The 21216-nt window shown below is 37.7% G+C and overlaps 1 protein-coding gene across 4 annotated transcripts in view; it reads left to right on the forward strand.

Moving 5' to 3' along the window:
• The window catches only part of Cyld (CYLD lysine 63 deubiquitinase), a 70016-nt gene that overhangs the window by 15398 nt on the left and 33402 nt on the right, over window positions 1-21216 (forward strand). For all 4 annotated transcript variants that reach the window (XM_008828312.3, XM_029561213.1, XM_008828316.3 and 1 more), the window contains exons 2-4: window positions 4384-5034; window positions 6221-6523; window positions 8512-8617. In XM_008828312.3, the coding sequence (XP_008826534.1) occupies window positions 4531-5034; window positions 6221-6523; window positions 8512-8617 (913 nt within the window). In that variant the 5' untranslated portion in view covers window positions 4384-4530. The remainder of the gene's footprint in view (window positions 1-4383; window positions 5035-6220; window positions 6524-8511; window positions 8618-21216) is intronic.

Here is a 21216-nt window from a genome sequence, read left to right on the forward strand (position 1 = left end):
TGGCTTATTGAGTTTTGCACTTCCTTCTTCATTTCTGCCTGAGTTTTCTTCAATGTTTCTATCTCTTTTTAAAATTAACTCAGAAGTTTATCTCTATCTTCTTTAAGTTCTTTGATTTGTTTGTTCATGTGTTCTTTAAATTTGTTGAATTCCTCAATCATGTTTATGATTGTTCTTTTAAGTTCAGTGTCCTGGGTTATCTCTAGGGGGTTCTCCTTGTTGAACTCCTCTACAAGATTGCTGGAGTTTGGTGGGGACATAGTGTTTTGGCTTCCCATTTTATTATTCTTTCGTTGTGATTTTGGCATGTGAATTTCTTTTGTTGTTGATGATTCTGATATGAGAATTAAGTTGAAGTATGCTTCTGTTTGTATTATCGGGATGCCTAGATCCTTTATTTGTTATGTAAATCTGGTTGGTACTGGGTTCAGGTTCTGTCAGGTTTAATTTGGAGGTAACTGATGGCTTCAGATCAGCTATTCAGGAGTACCCACAGAATCCCAATTCAGGATCCAGTCAGGTACACTCAGGCTTCCTACACCATGTGAGGGAGGCCAGAACTCTCTGGCAGTCTGCTGAGATCAGAGCCACTACAGCAATGGAGGTTGAAACCCACCCTCTCAGGCCATCTGCTAAGATCTCAGCCTTAGCCTGCCAAAGCCAGATCTGCCCTGGGGCCTTGGGAGGGGCCTCAGGAAATCCCAGGTTGGGGGATGGGTATGGCGCAATTAGGGGAAGCTCACCACCACATCAGGCAAGATCTGGGGGGCTCTCAGGCAGTCCCCTGTGTCCTCAGGCCCTCTGCCAGAGGGAGGCCAGAGGGAGGCCAGAACTCGGCACTCTCTGCTGGTCTGCTGAGATCAGAGCCACTACACTGATGGAGGTTGAAACTCACCCTCCCTCTTTTTTTAAAAAAACCCATCCAGGGAGTCTAATGTGTGTTCTCCAAATACTCCTGGGTGTGGTTTCATTCCCTGAAGTGTGGTAAACCTAGCCTGGGTCACACCCTTAAAGAACTCTTGACTCTTCCTCTCCCAGCAGCTATCAGTTGCCAGTAGTTTCTCAGCTAGACCTGGGGCTTCTTGTCTACCTCTCCACTCTGTGCTGTCATTTTGTCTGGCATGGGCTTGCACAGGTATTTATATGTTGTCACAAGCACTGTGGGTTCATATGTGCAAGTTCCCTATCATGTCTAGAAATTACTGTTTCCTTATGTTCATCCACCACCTGTGGCTCTTACAGTCCTACTCCTTATCTGTGACATTCCCTGAGCCTGGGGAAGGGGTATGATAGAGGTGTCCCATTTAGGGCTGAGCACTCCACGGTCTCTAATGTTCTGCACATTGATAAGTTGTGAGTTGCCATTAATTACCATCCATTGCAAAAAGAAGCTTCTCTGCTAAGAGTTGAGAGATGCACTCATATATAACTGTAACTCTATGTTATTAGGAGATGGTTTAGTACTATGTCCATTTAGCAGAATAATAATAGCTCCACCATGGCCTGTGACCTCTCTAGTCACAAGTTCTTGACCCTGGTTATGATGCCAGGTGTGAGTTTCATCTTGTGAATCAGATATAGCCCATTTTTTGATTGGTTGCTTGTTTCTTTGTTTGTTTTTTTTTTGATGTTTTGCTTTTTAGTTCTTTGTTTATTCTTGACCCTAAGTGTTGGGATTAAAGGCATGCACTACATTCCAGGTTTCTATACCTCTTTTATAACACTCTCTACTTTTTCTTGTATCAGTTTTAGAGTTTCAGGTTTTATGTTGAGGTCTTTGATCCATTTGGAGTTGATTTTTGTGCAAGATGAGAGACAAACTGGTTTCATTCATTCTTTTACATGTGGATATCCATTTTTCCCAGCACTATTTATTGAAGATACTATCTTTTCTCCAGTGAGTATTTTTAGCATCTTTGCCAAAAATTAAATAACTATAATTGTGTGGACTTGTAGCTGGGTCTTCTTTATTCCATTGGTCTATGTGTGTCTGTTTTTGTGCCAGTAGCATGCTTTTTTTTTTTTATTACTATGTGTTTATAATATAACTTGAGATCAGGTATGGTAATTGCTCAGAATTGCTTTATCTATCTGGGGTCTTCTGTGCTTCCATATGGATTTTAAGATTTTCTTTTCTATTTCTGTGAAGAATGGCATGAAGATTTTGATTGAGATTGCATTGAATCTGTATGCTCTTTTTGGTAGTATGGCATTTCACAATATTAATTGTTACAATCCTTGAGCCTGGGAGATCTTTTAATGTCTTCCTTGCTATCTTCAGAGAGTTTAAAACTTTTTGTTATTGGGGTTCTTCGCCTCCCTGGTTAGGCTTATTTCAAGAATTTTATTATATTTTTTGAGGCCGCTATCAATAAGATTGTTTCCCTGATTTCTCTCTCAGTGTGCTTGTTATTGATATATAGAAAGGCTACTGATTTTTCTCTGTCAATATTGTGTCTTGCTTCTCTACTGAAAGTGTTTATCAGTTCTAAGAGTTTTCTGGTGGAGTCTTTAGGGTCTCTTATAGATAGAATCATAGCATCTGTAAACAGGGATACTTGACAACTTATATTTGTAAGCCCTTTTGTTTCCTTTTTCTTGTCTTACTGTTCTAGCTAAGATTTTTGAGCACCCTATTGAATAAGAATGGAAAGAGTGGACAACCTTGCCTTGTTCTTGATTCTAATGGGATTGCTTTTTTTCTCCATTTAGTATGATGTTAGTTGTGGGTTTGTTCTATATAGCATTTGAAATTGTGCTGTTTTTAATCTCATTACAGTAGGCTTGAGAATGAGGCTGCTTAGCCATGAAAATTTGAAGCTGAAAAAGAATCACATATATTCTTTTCTTATATACGTAGTTAAAATTATAATACAAAACAACTTATGTTTAATATAAACATCTATAATTCAGTATTACTGTACTATAGTTATATGTCACATCTGTATGTATATGTGATATAGTCCAATTTTGATGCTATAAATTTTTTATTATTTTTATTTTATGTGTATGAGTATACTGCCTGCATGTATAAGTGCACCCATGTCATGCAATGCCCACAGAGGTCAGAAGAAGGCATTAGAGCCCCTGGAACTGGAGCTACAGGTGGTTATTAACCACCATAATATTCTTTTTATATTCAGATTATAATATTTGATATTTGTGATTGGGAGGAATTAAATGGTGATTATGATTAAAGTGATTAGCATTTCCCTGTCTAAGCACCAAGTACAAGATTAAGAGAATGAAATTGGGGACTGGAGAGGTGGTTTGACAGTTAAGAGTGTGTACTTCTCTTCCAGGGGACTCAAGTTCAGTTCCTAACACCCATGTTGGCAGGTTATAACCATCTGTAATTCTGGTTCTAAGGGATGCAGTGCCCTTTTCTGGCCTCTCGGAGGCACCTGTACACATGCAGCATACAGTCACACATACATACATATAAATAAAAATAAAAAATGAAATTGAGGGGCTGGAAAGATGACTTAGTGGTTAAGAGCACTGGCTGCTCTTGCAGAGGACGTGGGTTTGATTCCCAACACCCACATTGCGGCTAACAACCACCTGTAACTCCAGTTCCAGGGGACCCGATGCCCTCCTCTGACCTCTGTGACTCTGCATGACATGGGTGCACTTGCATACATGCAGGCAATACATTCATACACATAAAATAAAAATAATAAAATATTTTTAAGTGAAATTGAGTCAGATAATTGTTCCATCATCAAAATAGAGTAGTACTATTGATAGATGAATTGTGGCTAAAGTTTCAGAATATAACATTGCAATAATTTTATTGATAAAAGGTATCCAGCACTGTAATGTGTAAATTTTTATTTAAGCTACATGTTTAGAAATAATAGCCTTTAAGATTATGTGTATTTTGCTCAAATACTGTGGCTTGGCCATTTAAGTTGGGCAGAACCTATTAGAAATGCTACTTTGTAAATTTTAAGAAATGTCAGAATCTCAGCCGGGCGTGGTGGTGCACGCATTTAATCCCAGTACTTGGGAGGCAGAGGTAGGTGGATCTCTGTGAGTTCGAGGCCAGCTTGGTCTCCATTAGCGAGTCCAGGCCAGCTGTGGCTACAGGGAGACCTTGTCTGAAAAAGACCAAAATAAAAAGAAATATCAGAATCTGAATACGATGGCACTCTTAAAATTTTTTTTGCTAGGATCTGATTTTATAAAATACAGAGTTTTGGACTTGGTCATTGTTGTAATTGTCTTTGTGGGCACATTCTTATTGAATTTCTTCAAAATGTAGTAAATACAAATTATGTATATCTTTTAGCTCTTTTAGATATTTATGAAAACATTTCTTTAAGCTTTATTTCAGGTCTTATAGATGAAGTCTAAAGTTTGTTTTTGTTTGTTTGCCAGGCATTTTATTTGCTGTCTTTTACAGCATGGACACCAAGTTGCCAAAAACTTGCTTTGGGACTTCCAGTGAATTTATTTTTTGGGATTTTATGATAGATTTACTAGTGGTTCCTTTTTTTGAGTTGATGTTCTAAAGTTACTATCACAATGAGTTCAGGTTTATGGAGCCAAGAGAAAGTTTCTTCACCCTACTGGGAAGAGCGAATTTTTTACTTGCTTCTTCAGGAATGCAGCGTCACAGACAAACAGACACAGAAGCTCCTTAAAGTACCCAAAGGGAGTATAGGACAGTACATACAAGACCGCTCTGTGGGGCATTCGAGAGTTCCTTCTGCAAAAGGCAAGAAAAATCAGATTGGATTGAAAACTCTGGAGCAACCACATGCAGTTCTGTTTGTTGATGAGAAGGATGTTGTAGAAATAAGCGAGAAATACACAGAACTACTGCTGGCAATTACCAACTGCGAGGAGAGGCTCAGCCTCTTTAGAAACAGAAGCCGACTGAGCAAAGGCCTCCAGGTAGACGTGGGCAGCCCTGTGAAAGTACAGCTGAGATCTGGGGAAGAGAAGTTTCCAGGAGTTGTGCGCTTCAGAGGACCCTTGTTAGCAGAGAGGACTGTGTCTGGGATTTTCTTTGGAGTAGAATTGCTGGTAAGTTTGATAAAACGTTTTAGTGGGCTGTGTGCATATGTGTATATTTGTGTCTGTGTGTGCATGCACATACACATTTTCCATCTTTGTATGCACAATTTAATACTTATAACCCTGGGAGTTTATGTTTTTTTTTTTTTTCGGTGCACATCTCAGGATGGAACCCAGGACCTCACACATGCAAAGTGTATACTCTTGCCACTGAGCTGCACCCCAGCCCCAGGATTTATTTTTCAGTGATAATTTGAGAGGATATAAAGGTGATTCTTGAAAACTTAAAAAAAAAAAAAACTTAAGTAGGAACATAGAAGTAGTTATTCTGGACTTTCATATCTTAGAAGTTTTAACATTGCTCATATTAAAAGTTAACTCTACCAATTACAATTAATCAGTTCAAAATTGTGAACCATCTTGTGACATCATGATCATCAGGTTTCTTGGGTCTCCTTAATGCATGCTTAACTTATGATAATTTAAAATTTTTAAAGTAGGTCACAGCAATTTCAGTTTGATTATACCTGTTCCTAGTAAAGGTGTATAAAATTTATTTCTATTGGAGAGATACCTAAGAATTCTGATATTCCAAATTGAATATTGATTCTCAGGAGCATAACATTTTGACATTCTTGTGGATAGAATTTCATGCTGTATTTGCTTCTTAATTTAATATTTCAACCGTTAAGATAGTTGGGGATTTGAAGCTAGTTATGACATTTACTAGCAAGCTTGTCAGGTTGCTTAACTAGCCAACACTGAATTCTCATCATCTGCTTCCTCATCTGTGGTTATAGCAGAGCATGTCTCCTAGTGACTTTGTGATACACTGCACAGGTTTAGTACAATGGATGGCATGTAGTTTGTATCCAATAATGGAACTAACATTACTGTTCATTTAAGGTAAAATGTCCATGACAAAAATCATGTTAAATTCACATTGTAGATTTCAGTCTCTTTCACAAAAGAATTATGATTTGAAATTATGAGGTAATTTTATTTCACCATAAGATACAGCTTCTTTCTGCTTTAAACATCCTAAACCCAACAGTGACTGTTAGTCATTATATTTCTTATTATGTGTATAATTTAGATGATTCAAAGTAATTGTCCTGAAATCTTTATGGTGAGTCCTTTTTCCTGTGGATACTCTTTCTAAATGTATTTTTTTTAAATCTCTCTTAAAAACTAGGAAGAAGGTCGTGGTCAAGGTTTCACTGATGGGGTATATCAAGGGAAGCAGCTTTTTCAGTGTGAAGAAGATTGTGGAGTGTTTGTTGCATTGGACAAGCTGGAAATCATAGAAGACGATGACAATGGGTTGGAAAGTGATTTTGCAGGTCCAGGGGATACAATGCAGGTTGAACTTCCCCCTTTGGAAATTAACTCCAGAGTTTCTTTGAAAGTTGGAGAAACTATAGAATCTGGAACAGTAATATTCTGTGATGTTTTGCCAGGAAAAGAGAGCTTAGGATATTTTGTTGGTGTGGACATGGTAAGAAAATTTTAGATTGTATTATTGTAAATATGTATATAAGTTTTATTACCAATTTATGTACGAAGTGAATACTTTCCATCTTTAAAGTGGACCAATTAGAGTACTCCAATTTATACAGGAACATTGAATTGGGTCTTTTTAATCACCATTTTTATCAGTCATTTATCAGGAATAATATGAATAGATGATGGGGTGTGAATGTTCTAGCATATGTTTGTGTTACCTTGTACTTAAAAATTCTGTTAGATACTCTTTAGTTAGGTACTAAATAAACATTTACCAAACACTTACTGTGTAAAGTTAGAGCCAGAGTAAAACTGTGGGCCTCAGGATTGCTAACAATTAAGAACTTATATTCTTTAAATTTTTTATTCTATTTTATTTTTATTTTCCGTGTATGAGTGTTATGCCTGCATGTGTGTAAGTGCACCCGTGTCATGCAGTGCCCACAGAACTGGAGTTACGGACAGTTGTTAGCTGCCATGTGGGTGCTGGGATTTGAACCTGGGTTTTCTACAAGAACAGCCAATTGTTCTTAACCTCTGAGCCAACTCTGCAGCTCCAAGAACCAATATTCTTTAAATGTGAATTCAGTATTGTAGAGGAGAAATTGTTTGCCGGGTGGAGGGAAAGTTGGAGAAAGTGTGCAGTTAGTCTTCAAATTTATTCTCCTCTTGCTTCATATTCTTTGGCCCAGGCTCTAAACTTGACAAGAAGTTCTGGCAGTTGTGACTTCCTTCATACCTTTTTGTTTCCAGGAACGTTTTAACATTCTATATATGCTGGTTTGCAGGGCATTTGTCTTACTGGCTCATTTACCTCCTGACCAACACCATACAGCTGGTGGTACATTAGAACATACCTTAGAAAAATTTCCATTTCTGAGCAAATTCTTTTTTGAAAAAATTTTTTTATTACTTTTATTTTATGTGTATGAATGTACTGCCTGCATGTAGGTAGGTGCACCCATGTCATGCAGTACCTACAGAGGTCAGAAGAGGGTGTTGGATCTCCTGGTACTAGAATTACAGATGGTTGTTAGCTGCCATGTGGGTGCTGGGAGTTGAACACAGGTCCTCTGCAAGAATAGCCAATGCTCTTGAAAATTCTTATATTCTCAAAATGACAAAAGAATGCTTAAAAACAACCTATCTATTTATAGAAAGGCATATAGTACTTGAGACTGGCAAAGGTCCTGAAAATCTGATATGTGATCAACTTTTAGGGGTAGGTTACTAGTAAGGCATTACTAGTAAATCTTCCTATGCAAGCAGTATCTTTTATTTATTTATTTTTGTTTTTTTTTTAAATCATGAGTTTATTAAATACTTTTTCCTAGTTTCTTTGTGTCCAAAAAAGCTCTCCATATATTATTACATTTGGTCTCAGACTATTTTTTATGTACGTTTATTGAGCTTTTAAAATTTCATATAACATTTCCCACTCAAATCCAGAACCCCTCCACCATACATGCCTCCCCCACCCACCCCCCTGAACCCTATGTACTCTGTCATACATGCTGAGTCCTATTCATTCAGGTGTTTGTAACCAAACTGAAGTCTAGTCAGTTCATCCAGTGGTTGTATGTAAGTCATACTCTCCCTCACCCAGCAGCAATCAGTCTCAAGTAGGTCTCAATCTAGTGCTGGCCAGCCCCTTATTTCTCAATTTCCCTTTGGGCCCTTGTTTAATCCAGTGTCTTTTAAATCTCAGATGGGTGTTATTACATGGACTGCAGTATGAAAAACACTTTTGACTCATTGTTTACCTATGTCTTTGTTGTAACTTGATTATTCTTATTTTTCCAAAACATGCAAAACCTTTTTACTATGGCAATTTTTTCTAATATATTCTTTTTTTAAGGAAAAGTAGTTAAAATCTATGAATGTGAAATATTTTGGAGTGTTCTTTTGTGGGAAATGTAAAATTTTCAGTTATATTTTATTGAGGAGAGTTTAAAGGCTTATTTTATATACAATTTCTAGGATAATCCTATTGGCAATTGGGATGGAAGATTTGATGGAGTACAGCTTTGTAGTTTTGCAAGTGTTGAAAGCACAATTCTCTTGCACATCAATGATATCATTCCAGGTATGTTTTCTCTATGTTCATAAGACAGTTTCTAACATATGTTTTGTTATGAGAATGGAAATATATAATTCAAGATGCATCTTCTAAAATTGACTTATATATTGTAGAATTGTTTTTAAGACGGGTCTTAATCTCCATTTTGATGATTAAGCAACAACAACAACAAACAAACAAGCCTGTGGCTCAAATCAGGCTGAGATTGCCTATGACGAATGTGTGGCAGAGCCAGAGCTCACTTCCAGCTCCATCTATTGTCAAGCTGTATTCTTTTCAGTACCCTACCAAACCTCAAATCCTATGTGTTCTTTCAGTGTGAAAACCCACATAAACTGTACTTCTTAGTCTCACATACTGGGGAATATTGTTTCCATGGAAATATATTTTGTCTTTGATTCTATAAAAGATTAATTTTTGCTGTAGCAAGGATCACAAGTGAGCAGGCAAACTAAATTATTTTTTCCCTTCTGGTGTTTTTCCGTTATTGTTAATTTTGACACAAAATGGATTTGAGGGTTTTTTTTTTTTCCACAGGTCATTTTAGGTTCTCAGTTTTTTGTTTTGTAGAAATGAAAGATGATGGCGGCTTCTTGCCTGCACTCTGTGCCCTTCCTGTTTCCCTCTTTGTATCAAGTCATACGTAATTGTTTTGTAGCTTGAAAATGTTTCCTACTCAGCTTTTAGCAAGAGGCATGAGACTCATATGAGAGCCTTATTTTAATTTTGTTTTGGAAAAGTCTTGCATATTTTGCTTTTGATTTCTTTTTAAACATGTAATATTTGTATTACTTTGAGAATTTCATACATGTACACAATATATTTTGATCATATCCACTCACTCTTCCTCCCCCTAGTTCCTCCTGGATCACCCTCTAACCTCCATCCCCTTTCCCAACTTTATGTCCTTTTTTTTTTTTTTCGTACCAGACTAAGTCCAATTTGTGGTCCCCATTGCTTTTGATTTCTTTGAAGATTTCTTTAAAGATTTCTAAAATTCAAATTTCCTCTATTTGGCTATTTGCCTCCTTTTGGAAACAAATGGTTTATAGTCAAAGAAAAGCATAAATGGTGTTTTATATTTTATTTAGTGATACTCACTTTGTCATGCTTGTTTACTGAGATAACACAATTTAGGATTTTGTGAATTGAAATACATTTTAATGTTATAATGAATGCTTATTGTTTCAAAATCAATAAAATATTCATTCAGATAGTAGCAAACCCTCACATAAAATGTTGGAATATTTTTTATTGAATTTTTGCGATTTTCACACACTATAGTTTGATGGTAGTTAGATCTCCTCCCCTTCCCACACCTCCCACCAGATGTTGGAATATGTAGGAAGCAAAGCAGTTAAAAGTTCTTGGGATGTGAATGTAGCTCAGTGGTAGAGTGCTTGCCTATCATGGACAAGACTGTAGGTTCAAGTGCTTGCACTGAAAAATAAAGTAATAATTTGGGCCATCAAGGTGGCTCAGTGGGTAAAGGGACTTGTTGCCAAGCCTGATAACCTGAGTTGATCACTGGATCCCCCCATAGTGGAAGGAGAGAATGACTTCCTAGTTGTCCTCGGACCTCCACACTCATGCCATAGCACATGTGTATTGATGCTCATATGAGAGTGTGCACCACACACATGTACACACACTAAATAAATGTAAAAGATAAATTCTTGTGTAGAGCTTTGATTTTAGTATGTGGAGACAGATAATAAGTAAGTGGAATGTATGATCAGTTCAATGGTGATGAGTCTGGAGAATGATAAGGGGAAAGGCATTCTGGCCTGGGGTGGGGGAGTTTTTCTATCTCATATATGGTAGTTCCAGTAGACCTCTCTATAAGACATTTGAGTTCATTACATGAAGGAAACTGGGGAGTCAACACATGTTCCAGGCTCAGAACTGCAACTAGCCTGGTCAGTCTGAACAATATCAGGAGTTCCTTGTGTCTGCAAAAGATTGGGTGACAGAAAAAGTGGCATTGAAAAAATGGGGCTGCCACAGGTTGGGCCAAGAGGGCTATTGGATGTGTTCTTGACTCCTACTCTTGGAGAGATGAAACCATAGGTGGTTTAGGGGGTTTTGAGTAAAGGGTCCTTTATATTTCTGAAAAGAATGGAAGAGATGGAAGATAGAAACAAGAGTCCCCAGAAGGAGACTGGTGCAGTCATTCATTTGAGAGACGATGGTAGCTTGGACTGGGATGAACCAATGAAGTGGGTGAGGAGTGGATTTTGGATATAAAAATACTCCCAGATGGTTTGGGATTAGGATTTTAGCAAAAGGTGGGCAAAAGCAGGAAGAGCAGGAGTGTGTATGTGTCAGGGGTTGGAAATCAGAATTTTGATTTTGAATATGTTAAGACTGAACTATCAGTTTCGCTTGACTTTACATTAAGAATGCTGCTTCTCTAATAAAATGGGCAATGGTGATATTTTTCATATTTATGATTTGTTATGGAATATACCTGTAAAAGCATATGTAAACACACATCAAGAACTAGGCATGGTAGGTATGCCTTTAATTCCAGCATGTGGGAGACAGAGGCAGGCGGATCTCGGTGAGATGGAGGCCAGCCTGGTTTACATAGCAAGTTCCAGGCCAGCTGGGGCTACAGGGAGAGCCTGTCTCAAAAAAATACACAAACAAAAAGCAAACATTTGTGAATTACCATCCAGGTTAAGAAATTGGACATTGTAAGTAGAAACTATACATGGAGGAGTATCTTAGGGGTAGCCATTATTTTGATTTTTCGTTAGCAATTTCCTTGGTTTTCTTTCTTGTTTTATCATACATCTATGCCTATAACCTATATTGTTTAGCTCATGTAAACTTAGTGTAAAGAAAATTATAGACTTCTCTTTACTTGCATCCTGTATTTTGAGGTTCTCCTGTGTGGATGAGGTGACAGTTCATTTCTTGTCATTTCTTCCCAGTATGTTTCATTGTGAGAATAACTGAGGAGTCAGTGGCCTGTTTCTAGTATTAACGGATGCTTGGGTATTGGATTATTTCCAGATCTTTAACATTTGTACTGATTAAAATTTTTGCCACTCCGATGGTTTGCAGTGGCACCCAAGTGTATCTCTCTGATTATAAGTAGGGCAGGACTGCTTCCCTATGTTGGTGGAACATTTGTGTTTTCTTCTGTTAAACACATGCTACTGTCTTCTGTTTATTTTTCTGTTTATTGCTTCAGAGTCCTCTATTTTTAAATTTTTCATAAAATATTTAACATTTTTTGTGAAATTTCAAATGCACAGAAAAGTTGAAAGAATTAAAAAATAATCAATCTGGAACATCCCTATGCCTGCCATTTAGATCCTGTATTCATCATCTTACTGTACATATATCTGTTCATCTCTCTTATTCCATGCATTAACCATTAAATACATTTCAAAATAAATTACATAAAATCATTTTCTTCTAAATTCAGCATACATATAATTAACTAAAATTAAGTATTTAGGTTTTTTTTCTATTTGAGATGTTACTCATTATATCATCTGAATTTTGACTAGTGTGCACCCATCTTGTTTCCATGTTTTACCCTTGTATTTCAGTTACCCCTCATACATTCTTTGCCTCCTACTGGTAGTTATTTTATTAGTTTCTAGATATCTTTTCCAGAGATTCTTTATATACTTTATATAGTATAAGTATATATACTTACCCTCCATTTTAATAAAAAAGCGTGGTAGATACACTATTCTTGCCTTACTTAGCTTTTCATGTCTTGTAGCTCTCTATCTGAATAGAGAGGTTTTTATTTATTTACTTACATTTATTTAGTTATTTGGAGTGTGTGTGTGTGTGTGTGTGTGTGTGTGTGTGTGTGTGTGTGTGTGTTCTGTGTATGTCTGTATGGTCACACATGGCCCAGTGCACTTGTAGAGGTTAGAGGACAACTTGTGGGAGTTGGTTCTCTCCTTCCAGGAATGTGGGTTTTGGGGATTGAAGTCAGGTTGTCAGCCTTGGTGGTAGGTTCCTTTACTTGCTGAACAATTTTGCTGACTTTCAGATTGTTTTCTTTTTTAAAAAATATTTGTGTTGTGTATATGTGTTTGTGTGTATGTGTGTGTTGTATATGTTTGTGCACTGTGTCTATCAGTATGTGCACTCGTGTATACATGTGGAGGCTAGAGGCCAACATCCATTGTCTTCCTCAATTGTTCTCCACCTTAGTGTTTGAGACAGGGTCTCTGACTGAACCTGGAGCTCCTAATTTGGCTAGACTGGCTGGCCGGCAAACCCCTGGGATCTTCTTGTCTCCGCTTCCCTGTGCTGGGGTTACAGGTACACTGTGACATCTGACTTTGTACCTAGGTGCTGGGAATCTGAACTCAGGCCCTCATGCTTGCACAGGAAGCCCCTTATATACTGAACCATCTCCTCAGTCCCAAGAGTTCTTAATTATAGTGTGTCATTTTCATTATACAGGACACCATCATTTATTAAATAGTACTGACAGATAGTCGAGTGGCTTCCTTGTACTACCCTAAATAATGCTATAGTAGCCTTGTGCACAATATATATTTCCCACATTTGCTAGTATAGAAATCCATAAAAGTTAGGGTGTTTGATAAAGGATTCCTGTAGGCATTTGCTGATTGCCTTCAGGAATGGAGATAACAATTTATACCAACAGAATTCAAGGGTGACTTTTAGTGCTTTACCATGAGAGTAAGTTGTTTCCTTACAATTTAAAGTTCCAGTGTTGTTTTCAGTTGCATTTCTCTGATGAGTGATGTTGAGTATCTTTCATGTGATTGAGGACAATTTTATATTTCATCTTTCTATTAATTGTCTATATATGTTTTTAAAATTTGGGATTTTTTTTCTCACTGGTTTCTTCTTTGTGTGTTAGGGTGATATAAGGTTCCTCAAACTTATTTGTAATTTTCTTTAAAAAAACCCATCTGATTAACTTCATTGGTTATTATTGTATAAAAAAATTTACCATTTTAAATGTACAATCCAGTGGCATTAAGTATATGTATTGTGTGCAACCATCACCACTGTCATTTTCATCATCCTAAGCACAAACTCTGTATCAGTTAAGAAATACCCCCTACCCCATATCCTCTGTTCTCTACTTTCTGTCTTTCTGAGTTTTCCTATTCAAAGAACTTCATATAGGTGGAGTCATGTAACCTTTGTCCTTTATAGCAGGCATGCGTCACTTAATGCCTTTTGACTTTGCAGTGGTTTTTTTTTTTTTTATTGCCATGCATGGTTTTATTTTTACGCTGTTTAATTGATCATTTGCGATTTCAATTCTGGATTTTGAGTCACTTCAAGTTTGTAAAGGAATTTACAGATTTCCTCATGTTTTATTCTAGTATTTTTGTAGTTTTATTTTTGTGAATATTTCTTCGATCCATTTTTATTTTATGTTATATAAAATTGGAACGAATCTAGTTTAGTCTTTCTTTTTTTGTTGTTTTTGGTCTTTTTGAGACAGGGTCTCACTGTAGCCCCAGCTGTCCTGGAACTCGCTATGTAGACCAGCCTGGCCTTGAACTCATAGAGATCTGCCTGCCTCTACCTCTGCCTCTGCCTCCCGAGTGCTGGGATTAAAGGCGTGTGCCACCACACCCGGCTTAATTATTTTTTATACAGGGTCTCCTGTAGCACTAGCTGGCCTGGTACTCACTATGTAGACCAGGCTGGCCTTGAACTCACAGAGATCCACCTGCCTCTGCCTCCCGAGTGCTAGGATTAAAGGCGTGTGCCACCACGCCTGGCTAGTCTTTCTTTTTATTTCACCCCAGAAAGTCCATCTTTTTTCTTGCATTCTGAGATGCCGCTTTGATCATATCAAGTTCCCATATGCAGTTTGGTTTGTTTCTGGGCTTTCTGTTCTGTCTGCCAGTGCATTGCTGCCACATACCAGCTTCTCAAATGCTATGAGGTTCTGTTATTATTTTGATTGGCATTAGAGTTAGTGTATAGAAGAATCGGAGGGAAATTGATGTTTATATTATATTGAAACATAATAAATCAGCATTGTATTTTAATTTATTTAATCTTGGTTTAGTATATTTAGTATATTACTTCTCAGCCTTTTGGTTAAGATCAAGTGTAGTAAAATTATAATTTTCTCCCTGAAAGACTTGTATACATTTTGATAGATTATAAAATAATTTTTTTTCCTAGTAGTATTTTGCTGATCTATAGAAATATACTGAAAAATTTTTGGTGAATTTTTGTGAATTTCAAACAATGTGTTTTGATCATATTTAGACCCCTTCCTTTATTTGCAGTCACCCTAACTCCTGCCTGATTTCTTGTACCCACTTACACACACACACGCACACACACACACACACACACACACACACACACACACACACGTGTGCCTATTGAATAAAATGTGTATCCCCAAATGCCCTTCAATGTGGGTCCATCCACTGGAGTTTGTAACCTACCCAGCATTCCCTTAAAGAAAATGGACTTTCCTTCTCCTAGCAGCTGTCAGTTGCTAATAGCTCCTCAGCTGTATTTGGGGCTTCTTAGCCAATTTGTCACTTTTATGCTGGGATTTTGTCTGGCTTGAGCTTATGTATGTCTTGCGCATACTGTAACCATTGCTGTGAGTTCATATGAGTAACTGTCCAGCTGTCTGTCTGGAAAATTCTGTTTCCCTGTGGTTATCTATCACCCCTGACTCTTACAATCTTTCTGTTCTCTCTTCTGCAATGACCCCTGAGCTTTCAGAGGCAGAGATTTGATATAAGTGTTCTATTCAGGGATGAGCACTCCATAGTCCCTTATTCTCTGCATGTTGGCCAGTTGTGGATCTCTGTTAATCACCATCTACTGCATTAGGAACTGTCTCCAGTGAGAGTTGAGAGATGCATTAATCTATGGGTATAACAATAAGTCTTTAAGAATCATTTTAATACTATCTCTATTTGGTAGAATAATAGTAGTAGGTTGTTCCCTTTGGCCTATGACCTGTCTAGCCTCAGGTTCGTAGGCCTGATATCATGTCAGGTATGGGCTCCATTTTGTGAAGCAGACCTTAAATCCAGTAAGGAAGTGGCTGGTTATTCCCATAACATTCATGCCACTATTGTCCCAGTAACTTGCAGGTTTCATAGGTGGGCAAAGTTGAAGATTACTTTTCTCTTCTAGTAACATACATAGTACTTTTCAGTGCTGTGGAGGCTAGCTAGTAGAGATGAAGCTTTGAGGTCAATACCAGCTTGATTTTTGTTCTACAACTCATGTATGCAGTGTCTTCAGCAATAGGATATCATCAAGTTCTGGTGGGTAACCAAGAACAGGGGCAATATCTAGTATTGTTTGAGGGTCTATGGAACCCCTGTCAACAGTTTCAAAAGAGGGAGTTCATTCATGGCATTGGGTGAATTTTTTTAAAGACAGCATTATTAGCTAGGCACAATTATTGTGTGCCTATAGTCTCAGTGCTTGACTGAGGCAAAAGAATTGCAAGTTTGAGGCCAACCTGGGACCCATAGTGAGACTCTACCTGGAAAAAAAATAGCGTTACTGAGAACTAATTGATATACTTTTTAAAAATCTCTGCTTATTTAAGTGTACAATTTGTTGAATTTTAGTGTATTTACAGATATGAAGAATCCTCAGTACCATTGGTTTTAGAACATTTTCCTTATACAGAAACCATATTTTTTAGCTATTCAAAAACCTTCATATTTATTGGTTGTAAGCAACAGCTAATCTATTTGTAGCCCCTCTCTGGGTGTGCTGAAGATTTTATGTTCTGTTTCAGAATGATACGGTTTTTGTTCATATTTATCTTGCTTTCAGTTTGATAAACATTTTGGATTTGTAAGTTTATATTTTCCAACAAATTTGAAAAAATTGTAACCATTGTTTCATTCCAGGGATCCTTCTGTCTACCTCCCCAGTTCTGGGATTGTAGGCTTGCAGTGTCACTGCCTGTTTTTTTGCATGGGTACTGGAGATCTGAACTCAGGTCCTTATGCTTTTGCAGCAAGCCCTTTCCCAACTGAGTCCATCTCGCCAGCCCATATGTTACAATTTTTGATGTTATCCCTCAAGTCCTTGTAGCACTGTTTTTTTTCAAACGCCCTTCTTTCTATCCTTCAGATAATTTCTGTTGCTTTATCTTCAGTTATACTGATTCTTCCCTCACTGTGTTGTATAACTAATCTATCTTAGAACATTTCTCTTGCTATGACAAAATACCTGAGGCTGAATGTCTTATGAAGAAAAGAGGTGGCCAGATGTGGTGGTGCATGCCTGTAATCCTAGCACTTGAGAGGCAGAGGCAGGCACATCTCTGTGAGTCCAATGTCAGACTGGTTTACATGGCAAGTTTCAGGCCAACTAGGGCTACACGGTAAGATCCTGTCACAAAAGAAAGAAAGAAAAAAGGAAAGAGGTTTATTTAACTCTGTTTTTGAGACTGGAAGTACAAGATGGAGTGGCCCTGTTGGTTTGGTTTCTGGGGAGGGTCTCATCAGAATCTCATGGGGAAGGGTCAGTCTTGTTTTTTTTGTTTTTTATTTGGTTGTCCATAGCTGGTTTCTCTGATGAGAATCCACTTTATGAAACCAGCATTAATCATGTCGAGGGTGATGCCCCCAGTGATCTAATTACCATCTGATATGCCTTACCTCTTGTGCTACACATTAAGGACCAAACTTCCAGCCTTTGGGGGACATACTCAAGTCATATCCTTATAACATTATCCAAATGAATTCTTTTTTTCAGATAATGTACTTTTTTATTACTTTTTTATTAATCCAAAGAAAGACAATTTTTAACACATTTTTCCAGAAATAACTCGAAGCACATGACATAAAAATATATATACAGTGAAGTTTAAGGGGGGGAAACTAGGAATAAGAAATCAAAGACCAAAGGATTTGGTAACATGGGGTCAACTGTGGAGGACTAATGAAGGTTTCCGTTAGCTCTGTTCTTTTCAGACACTGTGTAAGTTAAACATTTTTTGACTGATTTTTTTATTTTATATGTATGAGTGTTCTGCCTGCATATATTTAAGCATACCCTTCTGGTGCGGTGCCTGTGGAGGCCAGAAAAGGGGTGTTAGATCCCCTGGAGGTTGTTAGCTGTTATGTGGGTACTGGGAACTGAACTCAGGTCCTCTGGAAGAGCAGCTAAGTCATCTCTCCAGTCCCTATCTTTAAATTTTTCAAGGATTAAAAAAAAAATTGAGATATGGTCTTATGTAGCCCAGGCTGGCCTTGAACTTGAGCTTGCTATATAGCTGAGGATGACCTTGAACTTCTTTCTGCCTCCATCTCCTGAGTGCTGCAGTTGTGGGCATGTGCCATCACACCTGGACTTAATGTGGTGCTGAGGCCTGAAGTTAGGGTTTTGTGCATGCTAGGCAAACGCCAGACTAACTGAGCTGCATCTCCAGGCCCTGGTTCTTTTTAAAATCATTTTTATTTCTTCCATTAGAGATTTCCTTTCTTTTTCTTTTCTCTGAGTATATTCTCCTTTAAGTTCTTGTATGCAGTTATAATTGCTGCTCTACAAATCCAAATCCTAATTCCAATAGTGTCATCATCTATGGCTTGATAGCCATTGTGACTTTTTTTTTTTTTTTTTTTTTTTTTGAGGCAGCGTCTCCCTGTAGCCCCAGCTGACCTGGAACTCACTATGTGGACCAAGCTGGCCTTGAACTCACAGAGATCCACCTGCCTCTGCCTTCTGAGTGCTGGGAGATTAAAGGCGTGTGCCACCATGCATGGCCTGTAACTTTTTTCTTTTGAGAGTAGGTTACACATACCTTTTCTTTTGCATGTTGAACCATTTTGGATTATCTCTATGCTATTCCTTCCTTCCAATTTTGAATCCTTTAATAATCTGTCTGCTTTTTTTGAAACTCAGTAGTGCTTGCAGATAGTTTTTCATATTTTGTCAAAGTTTATATCTGTTTTCTATAGGAGAAAAAGTCTGGTAGGAGTTTACTCTTAACGTAACAATTATATTTTATAACTGTTACATACTATACATTTTGGAATAAGGAGATGTCTATTGAAGAAAAGCCTAGGGACGTCTCCCTCCCTCCCCACATCCTCCCCCCCTCCTTCCTCCCCCCCTCGTCCCTCCCTCCATATTAGCACAAAACCTATATAAGAAGAGGGTCCTTCTAAGTCTAGACCAGTAGTTTTTAACTTGGGATGATTTTGTCCCCAGGGGTCTGAAGACATTTTTGATGACCATATCATAAGACGAGACACTATAGGTACTTTATGGGTAGAGACCAAAGATGCTACTAAACATCCCAGAGGGCTCAGGGTAGCCCCACACAGCAAAGGAATTATCTGGCCCCAGATGTCAGTAGAGCTGAGTTGAAAGGCACTGTCCTTTGCTAACTTCCTAGATGACTACGAGGAAGACATTTTTTTCTTTTATTATTTATAAATTCTTGCAGCTGCAACTAATTCTAGATAATAATGATTCTCATGTCCTTAAGTGAAATTTTGCTACAGGTAGCAAGTAAAATATGTTTGGGACTTGACTTTTTAAAGTTTTAATTTTTTTGGTCAGGGGAGAGAAGGGGATGTCTAAATGGTGCTTTTGAAAACTTAAAACTTGTAACACTTTAGAGTGAATACAACTATCATTTTCATCTACCTTAGTTGCATTGATTTAAAATTTACATTTTATAGCTAAAGTTGTGAGGTTGGAGAAATCATTAGTTTAGTATCATTTAAGGAAAAAACTAGCTGAGCTGTGAAGTTTGCTTACGTATAATTATTTTTTTGCAATCTATAGAAACAAGATCTGAAGTGCCACATCGTCCCCAACTTTATAGCTGTCCATTTCTCTATATTTCTCTGTTCTTTATCCCCCATATATATTTTTTCTGTTTAAATGTTGGTAGAGAATTAAAATAGTAAAATCAGTTTCATGGCTTTCTTGGGAGCCCTTGTCAAGAAATAACTGTGGTCCTCCAGTTGCTTGGCTTTCACTGCCATGATTGCTGGCTCAGGGTGGTGATGAGAAAGGAAAAGGATGCTTTTATCCCTCTTTCTTTTAAAGTTATTGATGTTAATAAACCTTGCATAGCAGATAATTAAGAATGTTACTAGCTTTTATTATAGAGCACACAAATTATAATTATTTGCCAACGAGATAAAGCATGCAAATAGACTTTTAAAAATTAAAGTTGTTTAGATGGAAAGTTAATTTAGTCATTTGAATGAGCCTTCACCTATATTTTGCATCATCATTAACAGCCTTTTCTTGAGGAGAAAAGATATCAGAATGTCTCCTTTAGTTCCTTAGTTGTTTCTCTCTCTCTCTCTCTCTCTCTCTCTCTCTCTCTCTCTCTTTCCTTGTTCAATTACCTTCATTTGTGGGACATAATTAACATTTCCAGCATTTAAGAAGGATTCTTTCTGGAGCAACTAGTAGCTGGATATGCTTAAACCCTTTCTGCCCCTTTTTCTGCCCTGTTTCCTGAGCCTTGGAAGGGGCAATTTAGATGTTGCATTTATGTCTTGGGCATTCAGCAGTCATTTAGTCTTAGTGTTCTGACCACTGTAAAAGGAAGCATCTCTGACCAAAGCTGACATTATTCTGTGGGCATAAACATAAGTTATTTATAACACAATTTGTCAGTCACACCATGTTTATTTAAAAAACAGCAGCAATAGCTTCCCTACTAGGGCTTAAAACCGCCCTAGCCATGGGCCTTTTACTGGTTTTATAGTACCAGCTGAGTTCCCTCCAGTGGATTGAGCCCCAGATCCAATCAGAAGGCTGTTGGGTATCCCGACAACAGACTTGCCACTACTTTGCCAATGGTCTCATCTTGCCTGGTCAGTCAGTATTGTTGAATACGGGGTCCACAGCAGAGTAAGACTGTCGATGACAATTCTCCCCCAGCTGCACAAGTACCTCCTGCACTGTGAGGGATAGCTAACACAAAGAAGCTTCTAGCCCAGTTCCAGCTTGATTTCTCCATGTCCTGTGACTAAAGCATGTGGTATCTTAAGTAAAAGGCCTTACCATCTACATCTGGTGGGCAACCAACGGCAATGGCAATTGCCTGTATTGCTTTGGGGGCTGTAGGGGCTTTCCTGACCAATCACTCATAGGATGGTAGCACACACTTGGTTCAGGGATTTTCATTTATGGCTTCTGGGTGAAACGTTCTCCACCTACAGGGTATCTCTGTTCTGCCCTGTAAACTTTGAAAGAAATTGCTACCCTGTTTAACAGAGTGATTCTACTATTTCCTATGACCATTGGCTATATATGAATGATCTGGTCCTCCCACAGTCTCACTGCCATAGCTAGTTTTCATGTTAGCCGTTCTGAGAGATGGGTGGTCATGGTTTATTGCAATTTTAATTTGTGTTTTGCTGATCGTGATGATATTGCACATTTTTCTGTGATTTTGCTCTATGCTTATATTCTTCAGTAAAATATATTCTCATCTGTTTTGTCTAGGTTCTAATAAATTGTTTGCTCATTTTTCTTGAGTTGTGAGATTTTTTTACATATATATTCTAGGCACCAGCCCTTTGTTGAATATAATTTGCAAATATTTGTTCCTAGTTGGTGGCTTGTCTTGTCACACTCATCATACGGCCTTTCACTTT

The sequence above is a fragment of the Nannospalax galili genome, unplaced genomic scaffold (assembly GCF_000622305.1).
Source record: "Nannospalax galili isolate Female #2095 unplaced genomic scaffold, S.galili_v1.0 scaffold1353, whole genome shotgun sequence".
Classification (NCBI taxonomy): Eukaryota; Metazoa; Chordata; class Mammalia; order Rodentia; family Spalacidae; genus Nannospalax; species Nannospalax galili.